The 13,791-nt window shown below is 43.1% G+C and overlaps 1 protein-coding gene across 1 annotated transcript; it reads right to left on the reverse strand.

Annotated features, from left to right (window-relative positions):
* Positions 1 to 8,455: 8,455 nt before the first annotated feature.
* Positions 8,456 to 12,222, reverse strand: LOC125535032 (amino-terminal glutamine amidohydrolase). Its single transcript, XM_048698098.2, has 6 exons — positions 12,051 to 12,222; positions 11,160 to 11,265; positions 10,931 to 11,008; positions 10,158 to 10,291; positions 9,122 to 9,246; positions 8,456 to 8,861 (listed from the first exon to the last, which is right to left on the reverse strand). Exons 1-6 carry the CDS (start codon positions 12,170 to 12,172, stop codon positions 8,698 to 8,700), a joined length of 729 nt encoding a protein of 242 aa, XP_048554055.1. The 5' UTR covers positions 12,173 to 12,222; the 3' UTR covers positions 8,456 to 8,697.
* Positions 12,223 to 13,791: the final 1,569 nt, after the last annotated feature.

A 13,791-nucleotide genomic window follows, 5' to 3' on the forward strand; every position in this document is an offset into this window, starting at 1 on the left:
CTCCCGCGCCGGCCCAAGGCCAAGGCCCATCCGCGCCCCATGGTTAACCTAGCTAGCTCGTTTCCCTGGCCCGATCTCCCCCTCGATCCCTCTCTCCCTCCTAGCGCCGCCAGAGAGAGAGGATCGAACCCATCTCCCGACCTCCTCCTTCCCTCGATCCCCTCCTCTCGAACCCGCTCGCAGGCCCTCTCCCGATCCCATCTCACTCCCGCGCCGCCAACCTCCACCAGGACCCGCGAGCCCGAGCGCCTCCTGCCGCGAGATCCACCAGGATCACGCCGCTGCCCCGCCTCCAAGTCTACCCCGCGCCGACGACCCTGCAAGCTGCTGTCGCACGCCTTCGTCCCCGCGCCGCGAGCAGCTCCCCTCCTTCGTCCATGGCGGCCGCCGCACCTGTCAAGTCCCTCTCCATAAGTGCCTGCCCCGCCACCATCTCGACCTCGCCATGGCCTCCGCGCCGCCGTCCTCCATGGCCGCTGCCGGCTGAGCTCGAAGCTCCGCTGCTGCACCTCGTCGCCGGAGTGTCTCCCCTCTGCCTCCCCTGCAGCTGCTCTCCGGCAGCTCGGCCGACCTCCTCTGCTCCGCCCTGCGCGTCCTCGCCATCCAACCACGCCGCCGGACTGCTACCTTGCCTCCCCGACCTGAACTAGCTCAGCCCCCGGCCATCTTCGGCGCCTCACCGGCCGAATCTGACTCCAGTGGCCCGTCCCCGTCGGGATGACCTCCACCACAGGCCAACCACCAAGCCGGCTATGCCACTGTTGTCGCCTGGCATGGCCATGACCAAGACCCGAGACTTGAGACCCGTGGCCTCCGCTGTTAATTTCCGTGGACGCCAAGTACCTCTTCCGGTGATCCGGACATCTACGAGCCGTGTACCACTACAGCCGGTGTGTTTTTCGTCAAGTCCGACTACGACACAAACGACTACACAATGACTCCGAAGAACATGGAAACGCCAAGTTCCTCTCCGAACGTGAACGACTACCATCGCTGAGACCGCAAGTACCACGACAACCCCGAAGGGATGCGGACCCGTCAAGTACCTCTCCGAAAAACGAGCATGTACCACTACGTTCGGAGACATCGGATCCGCCAAGTCCAACAACGAATGGGTACAACTACCGACGACCCCGGACATCTACGAAAACGTGTGCCACTACCGTCGCGAGTACCTCTACGTCGTCATGTACCCCTACTTCCCACGACGACCCCGTGAACAACTACTTCCCCTTCGACACGTGTACCCCTACCGCCGAACTCGGTCCGTTCCGATAACACACGCTTCGAAGGTATAACCCCGAGACGATGCCCGTAAATGAATGCATGTTGTATGAGATGCACCCTTGTTCGATAACGTCGCCCCTCTTTTGCCTTGCCACCGACATGTGGGAACTCGGTATTCGAGAGCACCCCACATTCTATCGCATGTCACGCTCCCCGTCGCATTTTCTTTTGCACCGGGATCTCAATCGAGTTACCGGAACCGATATGTTGCCGTGGCATCATTTTTGGATTCGTTGCCGTGGCACCCCTTTTCTTTCCACCACGGTGACAAATGCTTCATAAAGCTCTTATCAACATTTTCTTAAAAACTTGCATAAACTTGTTCATGTCATCCGCATCATGATAACAACAATTAAAATGCTTAAAATTGTTGTTGCATTAAATTGCTAATGCATATGGGGATTTACCGAAATTGTTGTTCGTTGCTTCCGGCCTCATTTAACCTTGACTAGATAGGTAGTTTTCATTTGTTTCCCCTCTTGCCATGTTTAACAACATTTAATATGGTTGGGTACATAAACGAGATCGAACTAAATAATTGATGTGGTGCTCCGTCAATATGCAACTCGTTGCATATTGAGCTCCACTTAATTTGTAGGATTGTTTGTGCACTTTGCCATGCCATGCTTCTTTAAACCGGACATGCATCATACTTGTTTTGCGCATCATGCCATGTTATGCGATGGTTGTTTACTATGTTGTGTGCTTCTTTTTCCGGTGATTGCTTCTTCGGGTTGGTTCCGTTAACGTCGAGTTTGTGAGGACCCGTTCGTCTACGTCCGTTTGTCTTCTTCATGGACTCGTTCTTCTTCCCTGTGGATTTCAGGCAAGATGATCATACCCTCGAAATCACTACTATCTTTGCTATGCTAGTTTGCTCGCTCTTTTGCTATGCCAATGCTACGATGCCTACCTTTTGCTTGTCGGCCTCCCAATTGCCATGTTGAACCTCTAACCCACCATGTCCTAGCAAACCGTTGATTGGCTATGTTACCGCTTTGCTCAGCCCCTCTTATAGCGTTGTTAGTTGCAGGTGAAGATTTGAAGTTTGTACCTTGTTGAAACATGGAGATGTTGTTCCTTGTTGGAACATTTATTTACTTGTTGGGATATCACAATATATCTTATTTAATTAATGCATCTATATACTTGGTAAAGGGTGGAAGGCTCGGCCTTATGCCTGGTGTTTTGTTCCACTCTTGCCGCCCTAGTTTCCGTCATATCGGTGTTATGTTCCCGGATTTTGCGTTCCTCACGCGATTGGTCTATAATGGGAACCCCTTGACATTTCGCCTTAAGTAAAGCTCCTCCAGCAATGCCCAACATTGGTTTTATCATTTGCCACCTAGCCTTTTCTTTTCCCTTGGGAGTCGCGCTCCTGAGGGTCATCATTATTTTACCCCCCGGGCCAGTGCTCCTCTGAGTGTTGGTCCAACTGAGCGATGTTCGAGGCTACCAGGGGCAACTCTGGGCTGGCTTACCCGACGTCTTGCTCATCTGAGTGTGCCCTGAGAAAGAGATATGTGCAGCTCCTATCGGGATTTGTCGGCACATTCGGGCGGTGTTGCTGGTCTTGTTTTACCCTGTCGAAATGTCTTGTTGTACCGGGATACCGAGTCTGATCGGAATGTCTCGGGTGGAGGTCTATTCCTTCATTGACCGTGAGAGCTTGTCATGGGCTAAGTTGGGACACCCCTGCAGGGATTTGAACTTTCGAAAGCCGTGCCGCGGTTATGGGCAGATGGGAATTTGTTAATGTCCGGTTGTAGAAAACCTGAACTTGACCTTAATTAAAAAATGAATCAACAGTGTGTGTAACCGTGATGGTCTCTTTCCGGCGGAGTCCGAGAAGTGAACACGGTTGTTGGAGTTATGCTTGGCGTAGGTAGTCCAGGATCACTTCTTGATCATACTTTCTCGACCGTGCCTTGCCTTCTCTTCTCGCTCTCATTTGCGTATGTTAGCCACCATATATGCTAGTCGCTTGCTGCAGCTCCACCTCATACCTTTTACCTTACCCATAAGCTTAAATAGTTTTGATCGCGAGGGTGCGAGATTGCTGAGTCCCCGTGGCTCACAGATACTTCCAAAACCAGCTTGCAGGTGCCGATGAGACTGTGCAGTTGACGCAACCAAGCTCAGGAGGAGCTCGATGAAGATCTTGTCATTTGTGGTGTTTCGTTCTAGTTGATCAGTAGTGGAGCCCAGTTGGGGTCGATCGGGGACCTTTGTCGCATTTGGGGTTCTTCTTTTATTTTGGCTCCGTAGTCGGGCCATGATTATATTTGGTTCTTGTAATGCTTTATTCCTGTAATTGTGTGAAGTGGCGATTGTAAGCCAACTATGTAATCTCTTTCCCTTATTATATTACATGGGTTGTGTGAAGATTACCTCACTTGCGACATATGCCTTCAATGCGATTATGCCTCCAAGTTGTGCCTCGACACGTGGGAGATATAGTCGCATCGAGGGTGTTACATAAGTACTTGCTATCCAAACAACCACTAAACATAATATTACGATAATAACATTTTAATATCATATGAGTAAAATATCTAATTTCTTCCGGCATGATATAATGTTTTTATATCATACGATAAAATTCATTTATTTACAAATAATAATATTTGCAGCGGCATGACAGTACATCAATATAAAAAATATTAACAAAATTACGGCGTCATTTTATACCTTAGGTCCAATATGGATGTGCTTGCAAATGCAATTAAGCGTCCAAATAGTTTGAATAAATATCCGTCACCAGTAATATATGAACGGAGTCAACCTATTATCACATGAACATCAATATTAAACACGGATTTTTCTTTCTGCTATCAAAAGTATGAAAATAGCACTTGCATGTATGTGGTCATCATCTCAAAAGGGATAGCGAAGATGGTAACACAATTTCTTCAATCACGTCATCTCCTCCTTGTTTGCTACTAAGATGAATTATTTTACCTAATTACATATATCATTAAGTACATTACCACCTAATCTTAACATATAAAATTTAGATTATTGTGACATAACAAAGTAGACCTACGGTTTCCTAACCATAAACTTATTAATAAACATACCACAAGAAATAGCATACCACATGCAATGAACATATAATTTTTTTTCTTAATTACCGTATTAAGAGCTTCTCGCATGTCAATACAAATGTACGCAACTAACATTGATACAACATCTTCAACCTACTCTTATCAAAAAAATAGTTTAAATGTTGTATCCGTCGTTTGAATTTTTTCCTAACCTCTAAGCACTAACATCACATAGCTAATGACGAGCTAAATGACTAACTAATTACCACCGTGCATCACAAAAAAAAATCCATGTATTGCAAAGCTCATACCTTGATCTCCCCCTTCGTACTTCACTTAGCACGGAAAATCCTACTCCAGAAACTCAAAATGACTTCTCCAAGTGCTGAAATAATGCCTAAAACAACATAGAGTACACACTTAGGAACTAATCAAACAGAACAAAAACATCATGCATGCAAACAAAACCAACAAAAATGGATAGATCTTACCTTAATCTATCTTTTCTTCAACTTCACCATCTTCAAAAACCAACTCTAAATCGGCCAAAATCACGAGTGAAAGTGGCTACCAAGTATTTCCTTCTGTGTATTCTTGTAGACTTAGACAGAGCAGAGAGGCAGTGAAGGCAACGAGAGATATTCGAGAGAGTGTATGCGCAGCCGCGGTTGTGCGTATATAAAGAGGAGGAGCATTGTATTGTCGGCAGAACGAGGTACACTCACCCACCGCAGCCTCGGATTCCAGCATCGCGGTGTCTCATCACACGCAGCAACTACACCGCTCTCGGGTGTCGGCAAGAAGCGGAAATCACGCAGGCAGGCTGCGGGAATCAGATTCCAATTTACAAAGCATCTGCGAAAATCACGCGCTGCAGCAGGCCGTCGAAATTAGCGCCGTCAGGTCGCTGTCATAGAAATCAGCGCCGTCAGGGGCTGTCGGGCCGCATGCGCGCTGCCGCCTCACCCGGTGGCGGCCGGGCCCGCGCCTCGCATTTCGTGAAGATGCTGCTGTCGGCCTGGGCGCGGCATGGGCAGCAGCGGCCGCCTCAGTCAGTGGCGGCGTGGCCCACCTGGCCTCGCCCGTTACGTCGCACTGTGCCGAATCCGTTATACCGCGCGTGGCCGCCTTCTGCCGTGGCGGCCGGGCCCGCCGCCTCGTGGTGTGGCGGCAGGTGACACGTGTCACCTGCCGCGCCTGCCGCCACTAGAGAGGGGGTCTTTTTTGACAATTTTATCCGTTGGTAGTCTTTTTTGTCAATAGCGTTCGGCAGGGGGTCCTTTTGGACAAAAAAATCTATCGACCAATACCTCTTCCAAAAATGAGCAGCTGCAGTGTGTGATTTGTCTTTACAATAGGATGTGCGTAATCATACTGTTCAAATGAAGGCTCTACCAGGATTTCTGGTCAAATTGGGGAAGAAACAATTCAACCATTGTGTTCATTAATACTTCATTCTCCCTGTTGCTGCATTTGTGATAAGGCATGAGAGAGTAGGCATTCTTTTCTTTTATTTTTACTTCCTCCGTTCCTAAATATTTGTCTTTTTAGAGATTTCAACAAGTGACTACATACGGAGCAAAATGAGTGAATCTACACTCTAAAATATATCTACATACATCCGTATGTGGTAATCCATTTGAAATCTCAAAAAGACAAATATTTAGGAACGGAGGAAGTAGTATTTATGAATGTATTAAACCTTTACAAGTGTCCTGTTTGGTTTGAAGATGGAACGCATGGCGGATGGTGGCTAGTCTTTTCCTGAGCATCCTTCAACAGGTTTTGATTGGGCGCGTCGTTCTTATCTATTTTGAATTTGGTTGGTGCATTCATTGCCAATATATTCATCACATGAAATGTGTGGGACAACTGAACATTGCCGTCCTTGCTTCCATATGAATGTTTTGCCCAGCTGTCTGCGTCGTCATATGGACTCGATGCATTCTTTAATGTGCATATGGGGCATCTATAGGATATAATTATCTCAGAAATGCCCAGAAGTTTGGGGGTTTATTGGTTTGTTCATAGCAGGGCAGTACATGCTCTCTTCACTCTTGGTATTGCTTTTGCCGGCCAGCAGAAGAGGTTATGAACACTACAGTCTTATTAGCTTGATCAAGATCTACCTTGTATCTTTGTCAAATCAGCAATGTAATTCTGTGGAAGAAGTGCATGTATATGGGGGGTGGGGTGGTACAAGAGTGGGTGAGAGTGAGCATGGGAAGTAGGAACATGATGCATGATACTTTGTACCCTAACACTGTATGCCTATTACATTTGTGTCATGGAGGACAACTGAAGCCAGTGGTAGGCCTTGCAACCATTCCGTAGTGTTGATCAAATTTTTCGACAAGGATAGTGTTGAACAAATATGAAAAGCCTTTGATTCGTGGCATTTTAGAAGGCACAAACAAGAAAAATCTGAGATTAAATTGTATGGACCTCTTGCGTCCAACATGATGGGATAGAAGTTGGTGGCACCAAACATATCTCTTCCAGATTCTTATCTGGAAGCTAGAGCAAAAGTAGTTCGGAGGCGAAAATAAAACTGAAACCCCACAAATCAACCACCCCCGTGGGTGTGGCTAGCTCTCGTCTAGACGAGAATTAACGAGTCTCATCTAAGTGACGTTAGCATGGAAAAAGAAAAATCCTTTGAATCGGAGAGTCCGTGAATGTTGTCTATTGTCCTCTCGTATTATCATCTACTAGAATGATTGTCATCATCAAAAGATTAGTGGGTGATGGGTGATCAACAACACAAGCATTCGCTGGAACAGTCCCCGGTCTCGGAACGATTCGAAGATCACTGATTGTTTGTCTCATGTCACATCACTTACTGTAGGGAGATCAATCATGAATGAGCCCGCTCACTAATCTAACTGTTAGAATATGATTGGGTTTAAGTTAGAGATAAAGAAACAAAGGTAGGATGGTTTAAACCAAGTACTCTCCTCGATCTGTATTAATTGTCGATGGTTTGGTATAAAGTTGTACTAACTTTGTACTAGAATCAACGACAATTAATCTGGATTGAAGGGAGGTCTTGTACTCTAAATCACTCTCCCTTATATTTTATTCCGTGTGTACCCTACAAGGATCAACTCAACACATTGAACAAGTCAAAATATGTTTTCTAGAGCACCTTTGATAAATGCTGCATATAATTTAATTTCTATTTTTCCACAAGCGTGATGAAAACAATATGTATCCACCATTGTAAATGCCATGCACTTTTTTCCTTTTGCATCCTTATTAGAAGTGAGCACAAATCTCAAATTATGTATGGTTCATCGCCTCATGGTCACGATTACATACTTAGCCTTTTGTTGCTTTTATGATTGATCATTTTCACACTTCATGTGCAAAGAAGCCTCCTTTTTTATGACAAGGTCTCTTTTATTGACTACCCAAAACTGGAAAAATGAAAAATTCCATCATAACACTTTAACAATAATCTTACTAGTAGTGACCAAACGGCAAATACAAAGGGTGCACTTCATACTCCTGTCATGTCTGAAATTTTGGATCGTCGTAGCTGGCTCCATGCGTACGTGTACTTCATATTCTTGTCATGTCTGAAATTTTGTATCGTTGCAGCTGGTTCTGTGCGTACAATCAAGCCGGGGGTGAGCCACCGAGTTGTCACTCGCCAGTGCGTTGGAGAAAGCGGACGGGAATTATTGGCCCGTTTGGTACGTTTAGAGTTGGATGTCCTCGCAATTCTATGATTTGATAGAATCGAACCGTGATCCATGAGTCGCATCTTATTTTTGTCAAGCAGAGATCCCATCTCAGGAAGTAGCAGGTGATGATCGGCCTGCCTGGCGTGATGTGGAAAGATCATCCTGCTGGAACAAGGCACGATCAATGACCGTCCTTCTTCTTCATTACAGCTATTATTAACGTGGTGGTTTAGGGATAAGATAGTATTATTCTGGTTGTTAGAAGAGCGCAGCTGGCGCTGTTGAGACGCATGTTTCTCTCATTTATACACTCTATTCAGAGCACAGAGATTTTTTTTAAGTCGGACACGTATATATAAAAACGGCGCAATCAATCAGTTTGGTTGATATTCATCGCCCCCCAAAAAAAAGTTCGGTAGATAGGGTCCTTGATATTCAGTAATCAAACAATGCTGACAAAACAGTTTCATCATTTCAGGTTTGAGTAACTCAACAGCACCAGTAATAATAACTTCGAAATAATATATGGCCTATCACAACATCATTAGACAAGCGCGATACTGTTTGATTAACAAACTCCAGATAGGCAGTACGTCTGGTTCATAAGATCTCAATTCACTACCAAGTACTCAACCGTTGGGACAAGCCAATCAAGATATCTCAAAGGGCTCCTCTTAAGGATGCCATTCAGGCAACCGGGAGAAGAACATGGGGAGCAACGTTTCGTTTATCACCACTCCATGTTTCTTGTGGTAGACATCATTAACCATGCTTTCCAGGTCTCCGACATCATTATTAGTCATGGCAATGTACTCATTCAGGTTATTTGTGCTTCCATCTGAAACAGGTTGGAAGTACAAATGAGTAAACGTGTTCCAAACTATGAACTGGAAAGATACCGTGCAGCTATATAAATTCAACATACTACCACAGATAATTTTCAGTTTCTAATAACTTTGTTACTGCTTCTCATTGTGTGTCTAGACATGTAAATTTCCTATGCACGACTGATTGTTCCGGGAACTACTTGATGACTAGGAGAATATGATGGTGCAATGAATTTTCACAACAAGATGGTTCAGGCATACAATCTGATACCTTCCGCAACAATTGGTTCATATTTTGGGGGTAACTCAATCCAATTCCCCACGGGGTCCTTCATGTGACTTCTGTCTGATGCAAATGATCGAAGAAATACCGGACCATGAACTACACGGAAAAGTCTGTAAACAGTAGCTGGTAGATAGTTAGTACTGATTTTCAACCCCCAAAACAAACTATCATTCATGCCCCCCTATATTTCAACGCAGACATGTATCCCTATTGGGATTTACACAGATAGCGGAGCAGAATGGTTCTAACCAAGGATGAGAACATAAGTAACATGAAAGTCCCCTTCTACACCTGATCTCAAATGAACAGTAACCCGAAAAACATTAAAAAAATGTTCAAAAAAATCTGAACTTTTTATGGCAAACTTTGACAAATGTTCTAAGAGCTTGCAAAATTTCATCATGAAATCACATTTGTGGAAGTCATGGAAAAAAAAAACTAAATCAGTGCTCCAAAATACTTTCGAAAGTAGCATTTTTCAGAGTATATAGACTTTGTTTTTTTTGCCACGACTTTGCAAAATTTCATCATGAAATCACATTTGTGGAAGTCATGGCAAAAAAAAAAAACTAAATCAGTGCTCCAAAATACTTTCGAAAGTAGCATTTTTCAGAGTATATAGACTTTGTTTTTTTTGCCACGACTTCCACAAATGTGATTTCATGATGAAACTTTGCAAGCTCTTAGAACATTTGTCAAAGTTTACCATAAAAAAAATTCAGATTTTTTTGAACATTTTTTAAATGTTTTTCGAATTTACTGTTCACCCAAGCTCATTTGAGCTCGCGTGCAAAAACTTCACGTCCCATCTACACTATCTTGTATCAGTGTAACTAACACAGGCTATCATGTCCTGCATCAGTCAATAAAACAATTGCATACAAAAAAGAGTAATTCCGAACTAATATGCATCAGGTTTCGCCTATATGAGGAGATTGACACATTGTTTAAGAGTAATCTTGCATGGACACCATCACAATTTTATCTCACCAATGTTACACCTAGAGCAACAGAACCTTACCTTGCATAGATGGAGTCGCCAAATGCTAGTGGTTGAATGGCATCAGCAACGTACTGGAGGAATGGAGAAGGGAAAGGAAGACTGGAGTCCAAATCCCAAACAAGATCAAGAACATCTCCTTTGTTTCGCCTAGACTTTCATATGCACACCAAATGATTAGGTACCATGAAATGTTACTCATACAAAAGCAATGATTTTATATAAGCAATAAATGCAAATCTCAATGCATATATCAAAGCTGAGTACTAACAATGATGTATCAGAATGCCACATTGATCACAGCATCTCCCTACTGTCCATTTTTCATCTTATAGACATCAATAAAGCATAATAAAAACATATGGGAACCCATACATGAAAACAAATCTAGATTCCAAAGCCTACCATTCTTACTTAGGATAAGTTTCATTTGTAAAACCAGAAACAAAACATGGTAAATGGGATAATTGGTTGGCCATCACAAATAGATTAGGCAACTCTTGGCTAGTAACCGTGTCTGACACGTAAACCATGGTGTTAAGCAACTTTGGCATGCCAAACATGTTATGGTAAACCAAATCGTTGCCCAAATAGTCATGCTAGCCTATATTTGTGGGGCTAAGTGCGCGAAGATCCAAACATGCCCTTACTTCTAATTTATTTCTCACAATTAAGGTCTCTTACTTCATCTAAAACCTCTCACAATTCACAAAAAAAACAATTAAATTCTCGTAGAGCTCAATCATAATACCAAGCTATAGAGAAAAGCGACACTTATCTAATATAGCTTTTACCTGGATACAGATTACATGGTAATCCCACAAGACAAATCCATCATTAGTACGACTTGCTTTCTGATACCAGAGGGGAATCTGAAATTCCAAGGAAAATACAACATAAACCATAAAAATCAATATAAAAAAGGAAAATATCTGCACTACGAACTAAAATGGAGCTAACAAAAGCAACAAATACACACACTAAAAGAATAGAAGCATAGTACAGAATATAAGATAAAATCACCTTCTTTTCCTCATTTGATATGAAAACAGCATAAAGGTCATTGCCCGCAGGATCAGCAAGTCCAGCTCTAATCAGTTCCTTACATAGCAAGTACACATTTTCTTCACTACACAGTGAAAATTAAACGCAACCGTTATTCAATGAATAAAAATAAAAAAAATACTTGAATTTTGACTGTGGTATGTATAAGCTTGAGAGACACACTTTAGAAGAGAGTAAAACAAGAGAACGAAAATCGATAATTCAACACACGTGAAATAAATAAGGAAATCTGCCCATTGCACATTATATATGATGGTTTAGGAGAAGTGGCATGCAATAAACCAATAACAAGATAACCACTGTAGTTGTTGAATCATCCTCATTGTGTACAAGCTTCTTCCAAAGGGTGACTTTTAAAGCAATGTTGAATCACTAAGTAAAGCTAATAATTAATTAAATCAATCTAATCTCCAATTGCACACAAAATAAATTGCATATTTGCTTGTAGGTACTAGCAATTAGCAACTAGAGTAGTTTATGGTTACAAGCTTCAGCACGATCTTGTTCCTAGCAAGTGCCTCATTCAACTTCAAATATGATTTCACTCTAAGAGTCAAGGTTTTAAGCCTAGAACGAGAAATATGAACTGAATCCTATATCTCAACCCTAGTCTCCATTCCCATTCAGCACATCACTCACACACTCAAGCATCTTCAACAGAATCAGTAAAATCTTTATACAGGTAAATAACTGGGTAGGAAAGGTCTATCCTCATCATTAAGAAACCTTTCCACCTCCTGCCCAGAATCTCCTGTGGCCGAGCACGGCAGGAAGAATTAACAATATGTGTTGGAGCCATGGTTGTACCCAATCTGAGCAAGAATGGATCAGGGCGGAGAGATCGATTACCAGTAGTACGGGGTGTGGGTGAAGGATGCGGCATCGATGGGCGGGTTGTCCGGTGCCGCCGGATGGATAGGGGGAGAGGAAGGAGAGGGGTCTACGCCGGCGGCTGCTCCGTCGTCAGCCATAGAGACGCGAGTGCTTGGCGGCAGCCAAGAAGAATAAGGGCTTGTCGCTCGTGGGCTGGGGGGTGTCAAGGCAACTATGGGCTTATTCGGGCCCAGCAACTGTTCTAATCCCAATTTAGCGCTTCAGAATTTCTCAAAAAAACAATATTAGCGCTTCAGAAGCTGGTTAGATTGGTACAGAGCGCACAGGGGGAGTAACTAGTTAACGAGCGCTCCTTCGGGAGCCTCGCAATGATTAGCGCCACTTAGCGCGCTCTCAGCCATTCGCCACGTGCCGCGCTCTAGACGCTCCCTCCGGATTTTATATTTTTTTATTTTTCTGCATGCGTTTTCGACTTTTTAAACGGATTTTTTCTGGGTTTTTTCGATGTTTTGGTTTTCTCCCGGTCTTCCTTAGCTTTTCGATAAAAAATTTTGAAATTTTTTTGCACGAAAAAACACGTTTTTTCTGCGAAAGTCACGGTTGTGCTTTAGCGAGAGTCACGGCCGTGCCTTTCGAAAATGGAAAAAAAGCGCGTTTTCTTTTTTTTTTCTTTCGCGAGAGTCACGGTTTTGCTTCTGCGAGAGGCACGGTTGTGCTTTCGCGAGAGCCACGGCCGTGCCTCTCGGAAAGGGAAAAAAAATACGCGTTTTCTGTTTTTTTTATTTCGCGAGAGTCATGGTTTTGCTTTCCGCGAGAGCACAGTTGTGCTTTCGTGAGAATCACGGTCGTGCCTCTCGGAAACGAAAAAAGCGTGTTTTTTATTTTTTTCCTTACACAAGAGTCACGGTATTGCTTTCACAAGAGGCACGGGTGTGATTTCACGAGAGGCACAGACGTGCCTCTTTTGGAAAGGGAAAAAAACCGTGCTCCCGATTCGGTTGGTTATTTTCCTTCGATTTTTTTCATAAAAAAGTTCATCAAAACCTATTAACATAGGATCTAGTTTTGAAGATCTCGACGCGAGGAATCCAATGATGAAAACGGTTCGAGATTTGGACGCACGGTTTAAAAGATAAAACGTTTTGAATAAACGGATCTACGAAAAAAGGGAAAACTCTCAGGTTGCGACAAGTGGCGCGCTGCGTGTGCGCCACTTGTCGCAACATGGGGAAGTGGAGTGTTCTTTGCAACGAATACTCTTTAATTAGTGATTTCGGCGCACAGGAAGCTTTTCGCTACATGATAAATGGACCGGTCCATGCTAGTCTTCTTCCAGGACGGTTTTCTTTTGGTTTTCTTGGTCTGTATTCTTTCATTTTTGTTCTTTTTAAAAATTTGCAAACCTTTTCATGTTAGTGAACCCTTTTTAAAATTTGCAAAATAAATAAACCCATGATTTTTAAATTAACTTATTTTAATTTCATAAACTTTTCCCACAAAAATATGATTTTTTTTCAAATTCATGATTTTTTTTGAATTTTGTGTTTTAAAACAAATTTCATGAAACATTTTCAAATTCACAACCTTTCCCAAATTCATGAACATTCTACAAATTCACATTTTTTTGTAATGCGCGAACTTTTAAAAAATCTGTGAAGTTTTTAAAATCCATGAGCATTTTTCAAACCCACAAATTCTTTTTCCAAATTTGTGAACCTTTTTCAAAAGTCAACGGTCGACCACCAAGCGTTGATCG

Source organism: Triticum urartu, chromosome 1A (genome assembly GCF_056163025.1).
Source record: "Triticum urartu cultivar PI428250 chromosome 1A, HENAU_Tu73, whole genome shotgun sequence".
Lineage (NCBI taxonomy): Eukaryota > Viridiplantae > Streptophyta > Magnoliopsida > Poales > Poaceae > Triticum > Triticum urartu.